The following is a 20,286-nucleotide window of genomic DNA, read 5'->3' as shown; positions in this document are numbered from 1 at the left end:
GGGGGAGGGGGGAGGGAGAGCATTAGGAGATATACCTAATGCTAAATGACGAGTTAATGGGTGCAGCACACCAACATGGCACATGTATACATATGTAACAAACCCACACATTGTGCACATGTACCCTAAAACTTAAAGTATAATAATAATAAAATTTCAAAAAAAAAGAAAAACAAAGAACAGCAACTGACACATTTTAATGTATACAAGTCTGCTTCAAGAATTAACAAGTTAATACATAGCTTTCCTAATAGCCACATAATAAAATTTGTTGCTGAGACAGTAAATTATTTGAGAGCTGCTCAGAGAATCCAGTAGTTCATTTATTACTGGGACTGGGCTATGTAACTTCTCAGATTTGAGGTACGGCAATCAAGGCTTTTTAATTTTTCACATAACCTTGCCTCATTCTTTCCTTAGCTGAGGTGTGTAGAAAAGTATTTGCTGAAAAGGACTTTCTTGGTGCTGATCATGTATCGAGGGGGAAAAAAGCACATGAAAGCAATCTATTTAGGATTCTTAAATTGTTGCTGTAGCTACAGACTGAGTCAGCCAACAGTAGATAAACTGTCAAACGGCTTTTAAAAAGTCTTTATAGTTAACTCTGTTTTGAATAATATAAAACTATCTGTCACTCCTCTATTACCCTAATGCTATTAAGTAGAGAGACACAAACATATGCTTGAGGAAAGGACACCCAATCTATTCTTTAATAATTACCTGAACACATCAGAAACAGGATTCCACCTTACTCTCCAATTCCAGACTAACAGAAACTTTCCTTTTTTTGGTGGTATATTTACAGATTAGAACACTAAGATTGTTGGGCTTTAAAATATCTTTTAGCATCTATGTAGACTGACAAACACTGTAAAATATGTCAGAGGAACCAAATTACTTATGTGGTTTCATATCACTGAACTAACATGTTTCTTTTATAATTTCTCTGACTATTTTACTATCAGTATTTATAGAAGAGGAGAAATGTGCTACCAATTTCAATGGCATAGGTGATATGATTTAGTAAAAAGTCTGCTGAAATATCATCAATATAAAAATTATTAATGAGAGCAGTTAAGGAAACAAATCTTTTCAGACCTTTTTAATTTCAGGCAAGAAGAAAAGCAAAATACATGATGGCATATACATATTTAAGATATTTCACTTTATAAATATCTTATTTATTTATTTATTTATTTATTTAGATACAGGGTCTTGCTCTGTTGCCCAGGCTGGAGTGCAGTGGTGCAATCTCGGCTCACTGCAACCTCTGCCTCCTGGGCTCAAGCAGCCTCCCAAGTATCTGGGACTATAGGCATGTGCCACCATGCCAGGCTAGTTTTTGTATTTTTAGTACAGACAGGGTTTCACTATGTTGGCCAGGCTGGTCTTGAACTCCTTGCCTTAAATGATCCACCTGCCTCAGCCTCCCAAAGCACTGGGATTACAGGTGTGAGCTGCCACACCCAGCCCAAATATCTTATTTTTAGAAGAAGATATTTATCTTATTTTTAGAAGAAGATATTTATCTTATTTTTAGAAGAAGACATTTATCTTATTTTTGGAATTTGTTTCATTAGATTACTCATGTTTTATATCAATATAAAAACTGTATGTTCTATAATACAAGCATAACCAGCTACTGAGAGTAACTATTTGCATATAACTATACATGAGTACACTGGTGGGGTGGGGGGACGGGTTACAGAATGGGGAAGGATTCAGCAACACATCACAAACAGGGAAAGGTTTGGAATTAACCTCAACTTCATCTTGAGACAGTGATGATTCTTTTAATTCTGTGACTCTCATAATCAAGATACCTAGAATATTCAAAAAATATTCAAAACACAGAGTAATTGGGAGATGACCAAGGAGAACACCAACAGACTTGAAGAAAGATCTAGTGCGTGATAAAAATAGAATTTGATAGAAACTTAAAATGTTATTCTTTTGGAATGACTTGCCAATAATATCACCTTTGTATCTCAGCTTCTAACAACAGTTTTCATAGGCTGTTTATTGACAACTGTATCTGAGTTAAATGCATATTTCCTGAATAGCATTAATTAGATTAGTGCAGAGGAAAATGGTCTCGTTTTTAAAAACAAATGCTTTGATTCAAATACAATGCATGTGCAACCAGGCAGTTATAACTGTAGTACTAGGTAGGAGTGTGGGAAGTATCCAAATCAGAGTAAAAAAGGCTCGTAAATTGGTAATTTTAAATTATCTCAAAGAACATTTTTAAAAGGATAATCTATTTTGGCCGGACAAGGTGGCTCATGCCTGTAATCCCAGCACTTTGAGAGGCCAATGCAGGTGGATCACCTGAGGTCAGGGGTTCGAGATCAGCCTGACCAACAAGGTGAAACCCCATCTCTACTAAAAATACAAAAATTAGCCAGGCATGGTGGCAAGTGCCTGTAGCCCCAGCTACTTGGGAGGCTGAGACAGGAGAATTGCTTGAACCCAGGAGGTGGGGTTTGTAGTGAGCCAAGATCACGCCAGTGCACTCCAGCCTAGGCAACAGAGCGAGACTCCGGCTCAAAAAAAAAAAAAAAAAGGATAATCTGTTTTAAGAATGTTGAATGTACTATAAACAGTTTAGCCATCAACTATACAGAGACTGGCTTATTCTCAATTGTAAGTGGCCATCACTTTTATCCATTCCCCCTTTCCTTTCCTTTCAGTACTATTAGGAAACTATTCACAAGTGTACCCTTGGACAATGCTGAGCAGTAATTATGACTTGCTGACAAAGAGATATGAACAATTACTGAGCCCATTTTGAAACCCTACACTAATAAAGTCATTAGATGCTGCCCTTGCCATGATCCCTCTAAAAGCTTCTGAAGTTACAAGAACACATGGCATTGTTTGCAGGGACAATTGCTGCTGGCAGAACGCAAACCTTGAGTTAAACCATGCTGCAAATTGATCTTGACATTCTGTTAAGACCGCCACTAAAAATCAAAAGCAGAAGAGAAAAGGAGAAAATGAGTGGGTAGGATGTAATCATGGAACAGGAGGGGTTCCTCCTCACCTTCTCTCCTCCCTCTTCACAAAACAAACCAGGGAGAAAGTGACAAACTCTCCTGGTGTTTTGGAACCTTCATTTTAAAGCATTAATTAAGCCCTTGACCTGGGATGTTTAGGATGGCAATACACTTCCTTTAAAAGTACTGGAAGGAAAATGTTGCACAATGGGAATAAAGAAGTTCGGGGAAAATTATATGGAAATCTGGCATGAAGGCTCTCCTGAAGTCTTAGTACCCTGACCACAACATGTTCATCTGTTTTATCAGCTACCTCTGCAGAATCCATATTTGTACCTAGGGTAGCAGCTGGAAATTAATACTCCTGTGTCTCCCATGCAGACTCCACACCTGGGCTATATTTGCCGGATCAAATGGAAGTGTAGGGTTAGAGTAACATGGTCAGCAAGGCTTCAGCCAGGCATGAACCACTGAGTAGTCTGGAATTAAGGGTAAGCCACTGTGAATATGGCTAATTACTGAGATGGAAAGTACATGTGAAGACAGCTTACTGATAATAAGTGCTTTAAGTCAATTAACTCTTGCCAAAGATTAAGTAATGTGGAAAACTATCACTTGAATATTAAGCCTAACAAGTACCTGTCAGCACAGCACCGGAAGTTTGCAGTGACCCGAAATACCACACCCAAGGGCATTAAGTTCAAAAGCTAATACTGACAGGCACAGAATTCTGTCTGTGAATATTGGTATTAAATGTGTGTACAAAATTTAATACAATGCTATGTGTATGTCACAAGCAACCTGTGTAACCCAAGCAGTACTGGCAACTCCTGGGGAACTGTTTACAGCTACTCTGAACACTGCTTAGAAATAGTGTGCAATACCTGATTTAACACTTAGTAGCATGTACACTGATGTGCAAAACATTTTAATCTCAGGTACTTACATAAGCAATTCATTTTCCAGCACTCATAGCCAGCTGATTACCCAGTTGGCACTATTCCAGTCAAATTCAATGTTTGATTCTAAGTGTTCTAGAATTAGATAATCTAAACCAGCACCTATATTTGCTTTGTGGACCCTCCTATTCAGAATAAGAGACACCCACTAACCCACTTATTACTGGTTAATACTGGTGGTTCATTGTGTCACATACGTGATGTGGCTTTCCTTGATGAAGCAACTTCAGCCAAGAATCCACAGCTCAGCCTGGAGGGCACAGCCTTTATAGAGGGAAACAGATTAATACTTACTATGCTGGTGCTTTACATAGTACTATTTATGGTTAATTCTGATGGTGTTCTAATAGAACATGCCTGAATGCTTGGTCTCTTCCACCATGTAGCCACTCTAGCACTCCAGGCCTAGGGACATGTTGAATCAGTTCTCCCACCATTGTAGAAGGTTCAGTACCATCCCAGAATGGCCCAATTCGGGAGGCCAATTACTTCTGGGGTATCACACAGGTTTGGTGAAGTCTGGGGAAGAAACTCTAGAACCAGGATGAACTCATCTGGGTTGGAATTCAAGCCACTTTCCAGGTGGCCTGGGAGCACCTGAGGCACATGAGCATACACCATGACATTCTGGGACCCTACAATGCCAGCAGAAGACCAAGTATCCAATCTGAACATTTTTAGTTCATTCTGTAAGGAGAATGAAGGCTTTAGTACCATATATTAGTACCATTAGTGGCTACAGGGGAAGATCACACAATTAGAGGAATGTAGCTGTATTTCCAATATTCTTGCCATTACCCAAACTGGTACTCTCTTGTTATTTTTCAATAAGCCTATTAGAGATTATTTGTTTATTATCAATATAGTACTTACTCTTTAAAAGGTAGTTGTGGCCGGGCGCAGGGGCTCATGCCTGTAATCCCAGAACTTTGGGAGGCCGAGGCGGGTGGATCATGAGGTCAGGAGTTTTAGACCAGCCTGGCCAGTATGGTGAAACCCCATCTCTACTAAAAATACAAAAATTAGCTGGGCGTGGTGGCACGCACCTGTAGTTCCAGCTACTCGGGAGGGTGAGGCAGAAGAATAGCTTGAACCTGGGAAGTGGAGGTTGCAGTGAGCCGAGATCACGCCACCGCACTCCAGCCTGGGTAACAGAGCAAGATGAAATCTAGGACGGACAGACAGACGGACGGAAGGAAGGAAGGAAGGAAGTTGTGTAAAGCAATGGGATTACAGACATAGCTCCCTCAGGGAGCTGACAACCTAGCAGGGAGATAGAAAATGACCATACAATGTAATGAGTGCTATTAGTACAAGTTAGTATAGATATACTATGGGAGCATACAGAATATGCATTTTAACCCTGACTGAGGCAAGAGAAGGATGGGGCGAGGCAAGACTTCCCGGAAGTGATACTTGTCCTGAATTTTAAGAAATTATTCTTTCATAGCTAAGCACTCATTCATTAAGAACACATTGTACTAGCAATATTTTTATTGTATTAGTTAAATCTATGATGGTTTTCTACATGTTACATATCAAAAAAAAATCTTATCCCTGCTTCACTGTCTGCCTGTAGACATATGTCAATGCTGGATGAATCATTAACAAAACATCTTCTTTGGATTTGTCCATGTTGGCTGGTTGACTTTAATTCTCAATCTGGTTCAGATTATAGAGGATTATATTAGCTGGCCGGCTCCCTCTATTCCTTCTGTCCTCAATTATTTCAACCACTGACCCTTTGTTCCCCATATGTAATTATGAGGTTTTAAACACCAATGCCCTTTAGTAAAGAACAGCAAAATCTGCCACCCAAAAGACTAGGAATGCTACTACGGTAATATAAAAATCTCTAAATAGAAAGAGTAAAGTTCTAACTTCATCTTTCTGTGTATCATCTCTTTCAAGTCCCTCTTTGACCCCCTTGGGTACAGCAACTCAGTATAAAGTTCATCTATACTCCTAAAGTACTTTGTGCATACCTCATATTATATATTAGCTCTATGTCTGTTTTGCCTACTAGACTATGAGTGTTTTGAGGGTTAGGATTGTGTCTTGTTCCACCTTTCATTCTCAGATGACAGCACCATTCCTGGTTCATATTAAATATTCAGTGTTTACTCAATGAACAAACATAAGAAACACAGTTGGTCTTGTGCATCTGTTGGCTCTGCATCTGTTGATTCAACTAGCCAAGTATCAAAAATATTCAGAAAAAAATTGTGTCTATACTGAACATGTACACTTTTTTCTTGTCATTTTACCTAAACAATACAGTATAACAACTATTTACACAGCACTTACACTGTATTAGGTATTATAAGTAATCTAGAGACGACTTAAAGTAGATGGGAGGATGTGCATGGGTTATACGTAAATACTATGCCATTTTCTATCAGGGACTTGAGTATCTGTGGATTTTGGTATCTGCAGGAGGTCCTGGAACCGATCCTGCATAACTACAAAGTGATTTGCAGGATCTTCTTGTTTACTATTACCTATCTGTTTTTAGCTTTTTCTTTTACAGGTACATCCGACTATTTCCATCAGAATCACTGGTCAAACCAATATTTAAGAAATTAGAACAGGGCATGGTGTCCCACACCTGTAGTCCTAGCTACTCGGAAGGCTGAGACAGGAGGATTGCTTGAGGCCAGGAGTTTCAGGCTGCAGTGCACTATGATTATACACTCCAGCCAGGGCAACATAACGAGACCTTGTCTCTTAAAAAAAAAAAAAAGAAATTATACCTTTAGCACTTCTCAAGACTACCAAGGGCTTCCTGTCACTGTTTTAAGAATGGCTCTGAAATCCAACTAGACATGGTGGCCCAAAAGATTGTACAATATTTTCCAAGGAAAAAACCTTCTATTTAGATATGCAATATTGAAATTATAAGCAACATTCTTAGATGGAAATAAATGCATACATTTATTTGCTAAATGCTTTCTGGGTTTCTTTTTCCTAGAATTTAAAAAAGTGCCTTGTTTACTGAAACCAACAAAATGAATAAGCCCTTCCAGGAGATCACAATTGAGTAGGGGAGATGACAGACATTAATCATTACAGCTAAAGTTTCATGTCTCAGTTCATATTTGGAATGTTCTAAGATCAACCTAAGAATTATTCCAACATATTTTATACACAGTGGGCTGGAAAATCTAAGTATTCAACTAAGAAAGAAGGTTATTAGAATTATTTAAGAGGTGTAAAAACCCAAATCATCAACATCACAGGGGTTATGACATTCTACAAAAATGTTTCTTTTTTTATTCCAATTTGTTAGAGAAATTAGGAAATTTAATTTATAATAGCAAGTGATACTCATATTCTGGTGACTTCATCAAAGCATTCACTTAGTTTAATATCCTTCACTTACCTCCTATATACATGAGAGATCCATAGTAAACTGTGATTGAAGAACTAATGCCTCTATAGGCTTAATCAGAGTAATCCTTAAGCAAAAGTATATCTGCTTGGCAAGTCTCTTCCCATCTTGGATATCAACATCCTCAGCTATAATATCAGATGGTAGTCCTAGGAAACCACTAAGAAAACATCCAAATAGCTTACAGGTCCAGGACTTTCTAAATTTTTATGGCCTGTCTGAACTAGGTTAACCAGATATGAGACCAGGAAAGCTATTAACCTGGACTTTGTTTCCAAACGTACATCTATCATAAAGAAGTAACAGTTAAAAGGAAGCCCACAACAACAATCTTACTTGTGATGCCTAGAAATCTCTTCTGTATTTCCATATATTAATATATCTCCATTTCAGCTTGCTAACAATATGCAAATGATGTCATAACACCTTTTGACATGTACCCCATGGATCAATAAATATTAGTGCAAGCAGTCATCTACTGAATTGAGAGTGAAAGCTTCAGGTTTTGTTACTCAAAGTTAAAAGCATCTAATGAGTGATGCAATCAGTTTTCATGATAAACACCTCTGGATAAATGTGGTGTAAAAATCCAAGAAAGATAATACAGTAGGAAACCCAATTAGACAATTTTATTTAGATGAATCTGTGATATGATAGGTGGCAAGAAAATTGTGGTTAAGTTAAACCCTTTTTTTGAGCAATAAACCAGCCTAATTAATTATCTTACAGTTTCATATGTCAAAGTCAATCCCTTTTTTGGGAATATGTCATTCTAATGAATTTTCACCTTGTGTTTATAAAATGTGTATTTTCCCATTTGCCTTAACAGTAATAACGATGGATCAAAAGTAGCTATGTAATTTTGTTACTTTTTTTTATTACTTGCTTTTTAATTTTTTGACATTTAAAAAAAACTTTTACGTTTGGAGGGTACATGTGAAGGTTTGTTACACAGGTAAATTGGTGTCATGGGTGTTTGTTTTACAGATTATTTCATCAACCAGGTATTAAACTCAGTACCCAGTAATTATCTTTTGTTACTTTAATATAGAGAAATATAATATCTTTTAAATTTGTAATATAGAAGAACTATTAATAGATTTTGAATAAGGATGCCAAGTATCTTAAATTATAGAAATCATTCCATTCCCCTACTGCCCCATTTGTGGTTCCTATAAATGTTTATTAAATTGAATTCCTAGATGTTCCTATTTTCAGTCTTTAATATTACCTTTTACAAATTTTCATGACAGTTACTTAATTCAAAATGTAGACTGAAATATCCTATCATACTTAACAGTCAGTCCTGCAGTTCACTGAGAAATAGCTCTAAAGCCTTAAACAACACCTTTATTTAGTGTTTTTAAAAAAGTGTCATAAGGAGTTAATAGGACACAGCTGTACTGGCTCTTTCTAATAAGCAGCTTCTGTCGCTTTGGTCACCACAGGTGTCTCTGTAACCTGCAAACTCTTATTACTAGTGTATCAAAGTTGTGCTACTTAACAGACTTCTTTAGTAAAACATAACAAAGCAATTACATGGCTGTTGATTGCCAGTCATAAAAAAAAAACCCTCAAACACTGTTTTTCAAAAGAAACTACACTGCAATTTTTTGTCATTGTAAAATAAAAGGAACTAAGGAATTAAATGGAGGATAGAACAAAATAACAGCAGGTAGCCCACTGAACTTAGCCACTACAGATGGTTTAGAAATAGTGTTTCCTTCTCCATCAAGTTGTGGATAAAAGGAAAGGAGGAGATTCCTCACTGCCAGTGAATGGCAAAAGATTTAGCCAGGTCTCCAGTCTCTGTATTTTGCCTCATGAAAGACCTTCGATGTGGCATTTTTATCTGTTTTTGGCACTGCTTTTCATCACCTTTAACTGAGTGTGAATAATAACCTGATTTAATTTAAACAAATACAGGTGCTAAAGATTCTTTATTTATGTATAACAGGGAACATTTCCAAGGCAAAACGAAGTCATCTCATGAAATTTCCTAACCATTTGCTTAAAGAAATGAAGTATTAGATTATGAAATAGCTTCAACATTATTTTGCCTCACATTTAAGGAAAGAATCATGTTCTTTTCTGATTCAGATTAAATAAAACAAAGTTTGAATGATGATCAAAAATTCAGTGAGCCATAAAATAACAAAAAGACAAATCAGATGGTTTCTAATTGTTCTATAATCGTTTAAATTAGGTAACTAAAATATGCTTGCCTTGAAATGAATTAATTTAATCTCCCTGTTCATAAACCAGCAGCCTGCGATTATGATTGTGTTAACACACCCAAAGTAGCATCATGGGATGTTACGGCCACATGTGTAACTAAACATGATGAAATATATTTCAGGTGGGAAACTGAAATAGGCAAAATATGAAGAATTGTTAATCACTTGCAGATACTATGATTAACAAACTAAGTAAACTCATCCTGACAACTAGGAAAGGAATTTTTTTTCCCTATTGAGAATATGAATGTATTGTTGGCTGTGTGCAAAAGAATGTGTGCAATAAAGCGATTACATCAATTAGCATATGCTAGAGTTAAGCTATTACCAACTCCACTGGACTTGTGCAGAAAGTCCTGCCTTCTTCACTGAAGTTATTAAAAAATAAACTTACTACTAGGATTATATATTAGACTTGTTTTGCCTTTTCTGAACATCATTAAAAACATCAGGTTTCTCTAAAAGTTCAAAAACATTAGAAATGTCTGTTGCACTGCAAAAATAAGATGAGAAATGCATTTTTGTTTTCAGGTTATTCTTGAATTTAAAAAGTTTTTATAAGTTAAGGCATATTTTCACAATTGCAAATAACTGCATGCATTAGCTGCAACGAGCAGCTTTTGTCTAATGAAATGCAATGGTAGAGAGTTTAATGCTGAGGACGAGAAATGTTTATGATGATGACAAACACAATGATTTTTTTTTTAATAGAAGCCCAACTTACAGCTTGTGAACAACAGTATTACCTTGCTCTGTTGGAGTCCTTTGTTAGATCCCAAGCCCAGGTTATAAAATTTTGACTCAGATAAGAAACAATGGATTCAGCACAAAGCATTTGTGAGCAGAACACGTTGGTTAACACACTTTCATCATGGTGGAGGTAGATAGCAAGAAGCTTTCTCTGAAAAGGGGAGAAAAATCTGATCAATTAAAATATCCACTAATGTAAGATTTCTTAAATTTTAGAGAGGCATAATTAGTCTATATGAACAGCAAAGACAAAAATTAAATGCTACTCCCTAAAAGAGTACTGTACATTTTGGAGTTCCTAAAGCATCTAAAATATCAAAAAATTTTACTTCCTTACACTTTAAAAAGGCTGGGATGATTATATCTAATTTTGCAGACTGCTATTGCAGATTTCTGTCGACATGTGCAAGCCTATCTCAAATGAAGTTGCAAAAGAATTGTATTTTGCTTAAAGGAAATGGATTTACTATTCTTTTCATTTAATAGATATATGTAAAGAGAAATATTAACTTTGAACTGTTCAACAATACAGAGAAAAAATATTCTTTAAAACAGAATGATAAAATTCCTCTTACATATTTTTTATGGTTTTAATCGGAACAATGGATAGTCTCCTCCATTTGAAAGGAAAAGGTCTGAAATGAAGTTTTCTTTTTGTTCTATAGATAATTTTAAAGTCCTTAATATATTCTCATATTAAGCCCTTATTTATCAGCATGTAACATATAATCGCCATTTGAAGAGACAGAAAAATATTCAGTTCACATGCATTCTTTCTAGTTTATATTTCAGAAAATGTCCACTGTGGCTTTTCATATAGAAAATTAATTCTTTTCCTTTTGCCATAATAAAAGTTGCTTTCAATAAATGACATTTGGTCTCTTAAATGTGTCTTCTGTCATAGTTACTCAGTGCAATAATTAAAACTAAAAACTGAAATTGAACAAGGTAATAAATATAATAAAAACAATGGGTATAAGTAGCCACTGATGGTTTGCAACATGTTAGCTTCACCAACTATGACTATATAATGATTAAAGAGCTTAAATTGTTGACTAACTTCTTGGTACTACCTCAAAGAAGAGCTGAGTTTAACAATACTCACAATTACCAGGGAAAGGAAAGATAAAATTTTATGGTAAAGACAACATACAAACCAATCTTTGAAATTCTGTCAAAGGAAAATTTCAAGGAAGCTTAGTATCTTTCCCTTCATGTTAAGTAAGAATGTGATGACAGCAAATAAAAATTTGCTGTGTGGGATTCCGAACAAAAGAAGGAAACTTACAGAAAAATATAAGGCTCATGCTGATGAAAGGCTAATGAAATCTGATGTTAGGAATTATCTAGATAAAGAATCCAAATAATAGTAATAGTAATCATCATTAAAATTATTTTCTTCAAAGGTAAATTTCGTAATAGATGAGGGTAGCCACAGTTAGGTAGATTAAGATTCTAAAAGCATCTACTATGAATAGGAGACACTGTTACTTTCACAACCATTATCTACTTTAATTTCCAGAATAAATCTTTAAAATAGCATCCTTAACCCCATTAGCATATGAGGAAACTGAGGTTTAGAAAGCAGACTTGTCCCAAATGTCCCAGCTAGTTAGTAAGTAATACAATGAGGATTGGCTCCCAGATTGTCTAACTCCAAGTCCAAGTAAGTGTTTTTTTCTCGATACTACAGTGGTAGCAGGGAAATCAACCACACTGTAGTCAAGGCTTATGGAAGCACTCATATAACATGAAGATGCCAGACTGCTTTGGACTGAGACTCAGAGACAGCTTGTAATGGGAATAAGGGCAGGACTCCTGGGTATAAGTAGCTCAGCTGATCCCACCCTGCTTCTATGTGTTAATTCATTTATTCATTCATTCAACAAGCATTTGTTGAAATACTCTTTGTGTCAGGCTCAGCAGGAAGCAGTGGCAATAAAATGGTGAACAAGAAAGACTCAAGGTTTCTTCATCTATGTTGATGTCTGCAGAGAACAGTATCAGGCTTCTAGGAAGTTTGTAATCAGATACATTGTTAGAGAGATACTTATCTAGTAAATTCCTACTCATTCTATAAGGCTCAAAACAAATGCCTCTATGAAACCTTTCGTGATTCCCTCAGGCAGAGTTAAGAGCTTGCTTTCCTGGGCCTCTATCTCTTTCCATTAGTATTGTAACTGTTTACCAGTTTCCCCTCTAGACTAAATTTCTCAAGAGACAGAATGAGGTCTCTTTCAGTCTTCTTTGCATCTTTAAACTAGCATGGGTCCCAGCCTGTTTGATGAAAGAAACAAGAACACTGATACAAGCCACAGCCCCTTGGCAAAAAAGATACCCAATAGCAGTGGCAATGCAAAATCAGTTTTAGTAAATGAATCAAGAATTCTGATGCTTTAGGGAAAGTAACGTGAACCTGGTACCATTAACAAATTCAGAGCTCTTCTTCTTAGGAGCTCTCTAACTGAATAGACAGAGGGATGTCAACCTCTAATTCAGCTTGATTGTATCTCAGCAACTACATTTAATGAGACACTGGGAACAAGAGAGCTGTCCACTTTTAAATCAGCATATTTCTAACCAAACAATGGCAATGGCTAAATCTTTAAAATGCCTATTTCTCTCAAGAACACTGCAATGGAACATTTAGACTTTGGGAAAGAGATTAGTGATTTACATTGCTATCTCACTGATTTAATTTAAATGCTCTTCCAAACCAAACACACATGTGCCGAAGAGGCTACTAAGAAACCCAACATGCAGAGTTCCCTATAAGTGCAGCCGACAGTGTTGACTGAAACTAAACTTGGAAATCCAGGGCACTAATGCACAATATCAAGCAATAAAACAGCATCTCTTTGGCAATATTTAATTTAAAATAGAAGAAAGAGGCAGGCGAAGATCAGGCACTGTCTGTTTTGGAGGATCAACCATTCTGCATTTCAAAGCATTGGTCCCTGCAATATCCAGGTTACTGTGCTAGAATCTCGACTATTATATCGCAGTTGTGAGAGGGAGGGCAAAGATGTGTTTACTCAGTGATTAGGCCCTTAGAATAAGCCTCTAGCTCCTAGAGAGACAGCTCACCACTTATTCATTTGGGCCAATTCACAAAGCCTAGGAAGATTAAACATCCATGCTGAGAAGACAAGCGAATGCAGACGGTGAAAAAGAAATAAAAATTCTTTAAAAACTCTGAGATGACTTCATTATTTTTCCACAAGGAAACTTTAGGAAAGTGTTTAGTTAGAGAAAAACCCACATTGACCTCTCTCTAAACCCTTAATCTTTCCTTTGTGGTGGCACTGCTTTGTGGTAAGCGACTGGCTCGCCTCGCCCCTCTTTTCACTGGAAGCTGAGAGAAAAAAGACTCTGGAGAAACAGTTTTCGTTCCAGGGACACAAACCCCTGACACTGTTAAACATGAGATGCCAGGAAAACACACTTAAAAAAAAAAAATTCCCACTTTAAGCTCTAGACTGAATGTGAGAAAGGAGATGATAAAAAGAGTATAACAAGAGGATCTTCAGGCTGTGGGTACCCCAAAGTAGCTTTCAAAAGGAAAACTAATAATTTTAAAATAATCTTTTCTCCGACAAAAAATTTTCTGCTGCTTTGTAACAATAAATAAGCAAAATATAAAGACTCAATAGTATGGAAGTGCTAGTAAATTTAGGCTATATAAATCTGATTAAATTACAGTCACAGATAAATGGACTCCAGACTCAGATTTCTGATTATCTTACTGAGCTCAATTAAGCACAGGCCAAAAAAGTGAGAACTGGGTTAAGCATATCAACCAATCTGGAAGAGTTGAAATGGCAAACTAATCAGAAAACTGCTTTCGTGAAGAAAAGCAGTACCACAGAAAACGAGTAAGAAAATGTTTTGATTTCTATTACTATAACCAGTTTTTCCTTTGGCCCATTAATAATTTAGTTCAATAACATTTAAAGAGTACCTATGTATTAGGGATTGAGACTATAATAAAGATGAATGAAACAGTTTCCTTACCCTCAAAAAGTTGTGGGCAAGAATGTGCAGAGGCAAACGTTTAATTGTAGTACCATGTAACAAATGATAATATTGGGGAATTAAAAAGAATATATTTTATTTGTCCTTTCTAATTTGGCAGAGAGGGTCTAAGTCTGGCGGACCACAAAGGCAAACAACCAAGCTACATTCTTCTGATTCCCTCTCTGTAATCTAAGTTTTAGTAACACAGTGCAAAAGGAAGTCTCCAAGCTTTAAAGTAACAGAGAGCTCTGTTCTAAATCCAGTTCTGCCATTTAGCAGCTGTGTGACCATGGGGCAAATGGGTTGTTGTAAGCACCGCAGATAATGTAGGTTAAATACCTATTTACAAGGCCTGGCCCATAGTAGGTGCTCAATGAAAGGTAGCTGTTAGGACGAAGATTCCTGAACTATCCATGCAAAATAAAGGGGTTTGAAAGCAATTTCAAGAGAAATAATGGCCATGAAAATGTATTAAAGATTAAGCAGCTCCTTCATTTTTCCTACTGGCAATAGTGTCTGGGATGCTTATTGTGTCTCTGAGTTCGGTGCCTCACTAATCTTCACATTCAAATCCAGGAGCTAAGGTACTAAGTTGATGCTTAAGAAATGCCCAGCTGACAGCAACCAATGTGACTTGGCCTTGAGCTACAGTAGCTATTGTATTTAGACTCTTAGTGTCACAGAACCATAGAATATTAGAGCTGGAAGAAATGCGCTGTGTCTCAAAATAAGCCAGGCAGAGAGCAGATACTAAGGAAATATTTGCTGATGAACTAAAAAGAAAGGGTTGCATTTTGAGTACCAGAATATCCATAATCTGCATGTTCAACGCTTTTAAAGTTGATATGACAATTTCTGGGAATGGTACAATGTAGTTCATAGTTTTTTTCAGTGTTTAAAATTATAGTATAAAATAATTTCCTTTGTGTAAATTGGACCTGACTTGCTTCCTCTCCTTCCCATTTCTGTTCTCCTTTTCCCTCATCATTATCACCACCATAGTAATCAGCATCATTATCACTATCACTTTTTGTTTTTAAGTTTGGAGATGGCTCATTGATATAAACAATGGATACAATGATACAATAAACACCTATTTATTCTTCACCTAGATTTACCAATCATTAGCATTTTGCCGTATTTGCTTTATCATTCTTTTAATACTTCCCTGAAACATCTGAATGTTTGCAGACACCATGACACTTCTACCCTAAAGAAATCTGTCTTGAGAATAATACATTCCCTTACATAATCATCATATTTATATCACACCTAAGACATTTAATATTGTTACAATATCATCTAATATACAGTCCATATTCAAATTTCCCCCAAGTACTCCCACATGTCCTTTGTAGCCGTTTTATTTATTGTTTTAAATCCAGCATCTAATTTGGATCATTCCAGTACTTGCCAACTTCTACAATGCTATTCTTGTATATGGATGTTCACAGGTACCGCACAGCATACAATCACGACTCAAGATAAGTGCAATGTGAGAACAGAAGCAGGAGAGTAGGAAGCCACACTATCTGGGTTCAAATTCCTGCTTTGCCATTGCCCAGCTATGTGACCTTGGGAAAGTCACTACATTTTTTTGTGCTTGGGTGGCATACAGTTCTAAAGGTTAGAAGTCTGTTAAAACTCTTTTCTAGATGGGAGTAGTGAGGAAGTAAGGCTGGCAAATTAGTAGTAATGAGTAGTAATAGAGGAAGTCCTGGGGTCTAGGCATGAACATCAGATTGGCTGCTTTTTTATGAAGATGATACTTTAAAAAAATTGTTTTTAATAGAGATGGGGTCTCACTATGTTGCCCAAGCTGGTCTCAAACTCCTGGGCTCAAGTGATCCTCCTGACCTGGCCTCCCAAAGTGCTGGGATTACACACCCGGCCTGCGAAGGTGATACTTGAGCTGAATTTTAAAAGTAGGACATCAATGCTATAAGTAGAAACAAACCACAGTAAAAGCAGGAGAGAGTGACTTCTCTGTGACTGAAGCTGAATTTTTCTTTTCTTTTTTTTTTTTTTTTTGAGACAGAGTCTTGCTGTGTTGCCCAGGCTGTTGGTGTCATCTCAGCTCACTGCAAACTCTGCCTCCCCGGTTCAAGCTATTCTCCTGCCTCAGCCTCCTGAGTAGCTGAGATTGCAGGCACCTGCCACCATGCCCGGCTACTTTTGTGTTTTTAGTAGAGATGGGGTTTCACCATGTTGGCCAGGCTGGTCTTGAACCCCTGACCTCAGGTGATCTGCCCGCTTTGGCCTCCCAAAGTGCTGAGATTACAGGCGTGAGCCACTGTGCCTGGCCTGAAGCAGAATTTTAAATATATGTGACAGTGAGAAAAAGAAGAGTAAAAAGGATAAAAAACAAAGGAAAAGTTTGGGAAAGGCCCAGCAATGTCAATGGCCCCATCTGTTCAAAGAACTCCAAGCTAGTTATCTTTAAAGAGTAAAACACCAGAGTGCAGGTTGTATTGTGAAAAGAATCACAAAACTTAGCCCTGTTTAGCTCCTGAATATGATTTCAGAGACCAACAGGCATCAACCAAATTGGAGAGGTTCCAAAAAGGAACAGTCAGCTACTGAAGATGAGGAGATGCCAGGATGGTGTCTTTGTCCCCTCACTTTTTGAAGCAGATGTTGGGATAGCATTCCGAAATCTTGATGACACAGATATCTGAATCTTGTATAGGGAGCACTGTCACATGGAAGTCAGAGGGTTAAAAAAAAAACAAAAAACAAAACAAAACAAAAAAACAAAGCCTTCCCTAGGTGCAGTGGCTCACGCCTGTAATCTCAGCACTTTGGGAGGCCGAGGCAGCTGGATCACCTGAGGTCAGGAGTTCAAGACCAGCCTGGCCAACGTGGCGAAACCCCATCTCTACTAAGAATACAAAAAATTAGCTGGGTGTGGTGGGGTGCGCCTGTAATCCCAGCTACTTGGGAGGCTGAGGTAGAATTGCTTGAAACTGGGAGGCAGAGGTTGCAGTGAGCTGAAATTGTGCCATTACACTCCATCCTGGGCGACGGGGCGAGACTGTCTAAAAAAGGAAAAGCCTAAAGTAAAATCAAACTCTCCAAATAAGCTGACAGATGTTCACTGGGTATAGAAATTACCAGTTTTCATTGCTTAGACTGTAATACTCAGGTAATATAATATATTTGAGGAAGGCCACCATGTGGCTAAAGTTTTTATGACTAAGGACACGAGAAGCTGAAATGATTGGCCCTTACAGCAAATTATAGAGAAGCAGGCATACTCTTTGGGGAGGCTGGAAGAGGGACGGGGTAGGCAAGGAAGTACACAGTGTCAGGCCAACTCTCATTGGTTTTCCAGGTAAACATTTAGACACAGTACTAAGGACTTTGGTATAGTAGTCTCTTAAAAGTGCAGGAAGGATTTTTCTAACCCTTTACTATTCTCTATGGGGACGGATAACACTACTCCTAGTCAGCAATAGGCCTGTTAAACAAGCATGACAACAGGAGTGCGAATGTCAAGTGTACTCCTCTCCCCCACTTTTAGGACACTGAAGAAGACAACAAGAACCCATAGCCTACTTATATCTACTTCCACATTCCAAAAGGTGACAGACTGTAGCAGTAAAGACTTGAAGATAAATTAATAATTTTTCATTAAAAATATATTAATAATGCATTCTTACTGAAAATCATAAGAATTACAATGATTTATGGGTATACATGTTCAGTACCTTTTTAATACCATCAAATATTGTCTAACAAACAGATTTCTAAGTAGAATATTACATATTATAAAAACAAGCTGTGTTTGAGCATATAGAGTTGTATTAACTCTTTTTTCTTTTTCTTTTTCTTTTTTTTTTTTTGAGATGGGTCTCGCTCTGTCACCCAGGCTGGAGTGCAGTGGCATGATCTCGGCTCACTGCAAGCTCCGCCTCCCGGGTTCACACCATTCTCCTGTCTCAGCCTCCTGAGTAGCTGGGACTATAGGCACTCGCCACCACGCCCGGCTAATTTTTTATATTTTCAATAGAGACAGGTTTTCACCATGTTAGCCAGGATGATCTTGATCTCTTGACCTGGTGATCCACCCGCCTCGGCCTCCCAAAGTGCTGGGATTACAGGCGTGAGCCACTGCGCCCGGCCAAATGGCAGTGTATTTCTAAACTAGTAAGTTTTGAACTAATTTAAGAAATAATTTTAATATGGGCACTAAAGATTATTGCAATTTTAATTAGGCAGATCTGATAATTGGGGAATTAAAGGCAAATTCTAAATGGTACTAACAAATATACTATTTAGTAGAAACATCCAATTACAGAACAGCAGGTTTGGTATGGTTGTATTTATATAAACTATATCAGCTTTTTGACTGATACACATGTTTATAGATTTTTTTAAAAATCACATTTAGACAGTAAAAGCATTTAACAAATAGTGGTTATTTTCAGGTTTGGAATTATGTGGTGTCATTTTCTACTTAAAATGCATCTGTATTTTCATTCTCTTACAGCAAATACAGTATTTGTATAATTCAAATATATTTTTCTAAAAAAAATATTAGCTTTCTAAGTCTTATTTCACACATGTGCAGGATGCTGTCCCAGCTGTCATACAAAATTACTATAAAAGACATTGTTCTGACTTTGAGGAATTTAAATGGAAAAAACAACACAGACAAGATAAGCAGACTGGGCATGTTTTCCAGAGCACAAAGAAGTTTGTTTGCCTGGCTTTCTGGATATTGTGTGGTGAGCTAGAAACTTACCAACTACAGCTGTGGCCTCAAATTTGTATAGAACTTATTTTTCTTAAAAGACAATGATCAATGATGGCATTTAGATTTCTTTCAACATGAAGCAGTAGAAACAGCATGACTTTAAAATGGGCTGATTTAAAAAAATAAATATAATAAAATTTGATAACTAAGAGCACTGTTAAACGTGAACTACTAATTTTAGTGGTAGAAATGCTCATGGGGTTCTCAAAATTCCTTTCTGAAACTGTTCCTAGAACTAGTTCATAATTGAATGAGAAAATCAGTTTTCTTATTTTACAAACATTTCTCAAATTTGTCCAAAACTGCTTAATGGCACTATCTATCTTATCCACAGTGCTGGGTGCACTTATGGGTAGCATCCCACTTAAGTCTCAAAACAATCTGTATAAAGTAAATACTATCATCATCATCATGTTTCTTCCATATTAGACACAGGCTCATTACTCATTTAGGGCCACAGAGCTACTAAGTGGGAAATCAGCAATTGAGTAGTGATTCCCTTAATTTATGTATAATATTTGGAAAAAGCACTAGTGTGAAGTCAGATCTTTGGAGCTGTAATGAAATTACTAATATCAAAGCTCAGACTCCCAAAGGGATGCTTGGGAAAGGAGCAATCCTTCACATGGGAGATAAGCCCTGCCATTGAGATTTTTATTACTGTTGATTTTTAGTTACTATAAATGTCTAATGATTCTCTAGGGTACTTTTGGTGGTGTAGAAGAAGAGAATTCAGGGACAGTAGGCATGAGAGGTGGGGAGGCTCCAAGGAAAAAAAAGACTCATCTCTGCACCGCCCCCCTCCCCCCAGCCCCTGCACCAAGATAGGGTCTTGTTCTGTTGCCCAGGCTAGAGTGCAGTGGCACGAACATGGCTCACTACAGGCTGGAACTTCTGGGCTCAAGTGATGCTCCTGATTCAGCCTCTTGAGTAACTGGGACCACAGGCACATGCCACCGCACCTGGTTAATTGTTTTTGTTTGTTCGTTTTTCTTTTTTTTTTTTGTAGAGATGGTGATCTCACCATGTTGCCCAGTCTGTTCTAGAACTCCTGGGATTAAACGATCCTCTCACCTTGGCCCCTCAAAGTGTTGGGATTACAGGTGTAAGTCACCATGCCCAGCCTAAAAACAGATTTTAAATGTCAGCTAATGCCAGGGCATCACAGGCCCCT

General features: G+C 37.3%; 1 protein-coding gene across 2 annotated transcripts in view; it reads right to left on the bottom strand.

Moving 5' to 3' along the window:
- FAF1 (Fas associated factor 1) overlaps nt 1-20,286 on the bottom strand; it is a 502,796-nt gene that overhangs the window by 115,994 nt on the left and 366,516 nt on the right. For both annotated transcript variants that reach the window (XM_055255394.2, XM_063627483.1), the window contains exon 13: nt 10,333-10,487. In XM_055255394.2, coding sequence (XP_055111369.1) covers nt 10,333-10,487 — 155 coding nt within the window. The remainder of the gene's footprint in view (nt 1-10,332; nt 10,488-20,286) is intronic.

This window comes from Symphalangus syndactylus, chromosome 12 (assembly GCF_028878055.3).
Source record: "Symphalangus syndactylus isolate Jambi chromosome 12, NHGRI_mSymSyn1-v2.1_pri, whole genome shotgun sequence".
Lineage (NCBI taxonomy): Eukaryota > Metazoa > Chordata > Mammalia > Primates > Hylobatidae > Symphalangus > Symphalangus syndactylus.
This window is presented reverse-complemented; position numbering and strand designations above follow the sequence as displayed.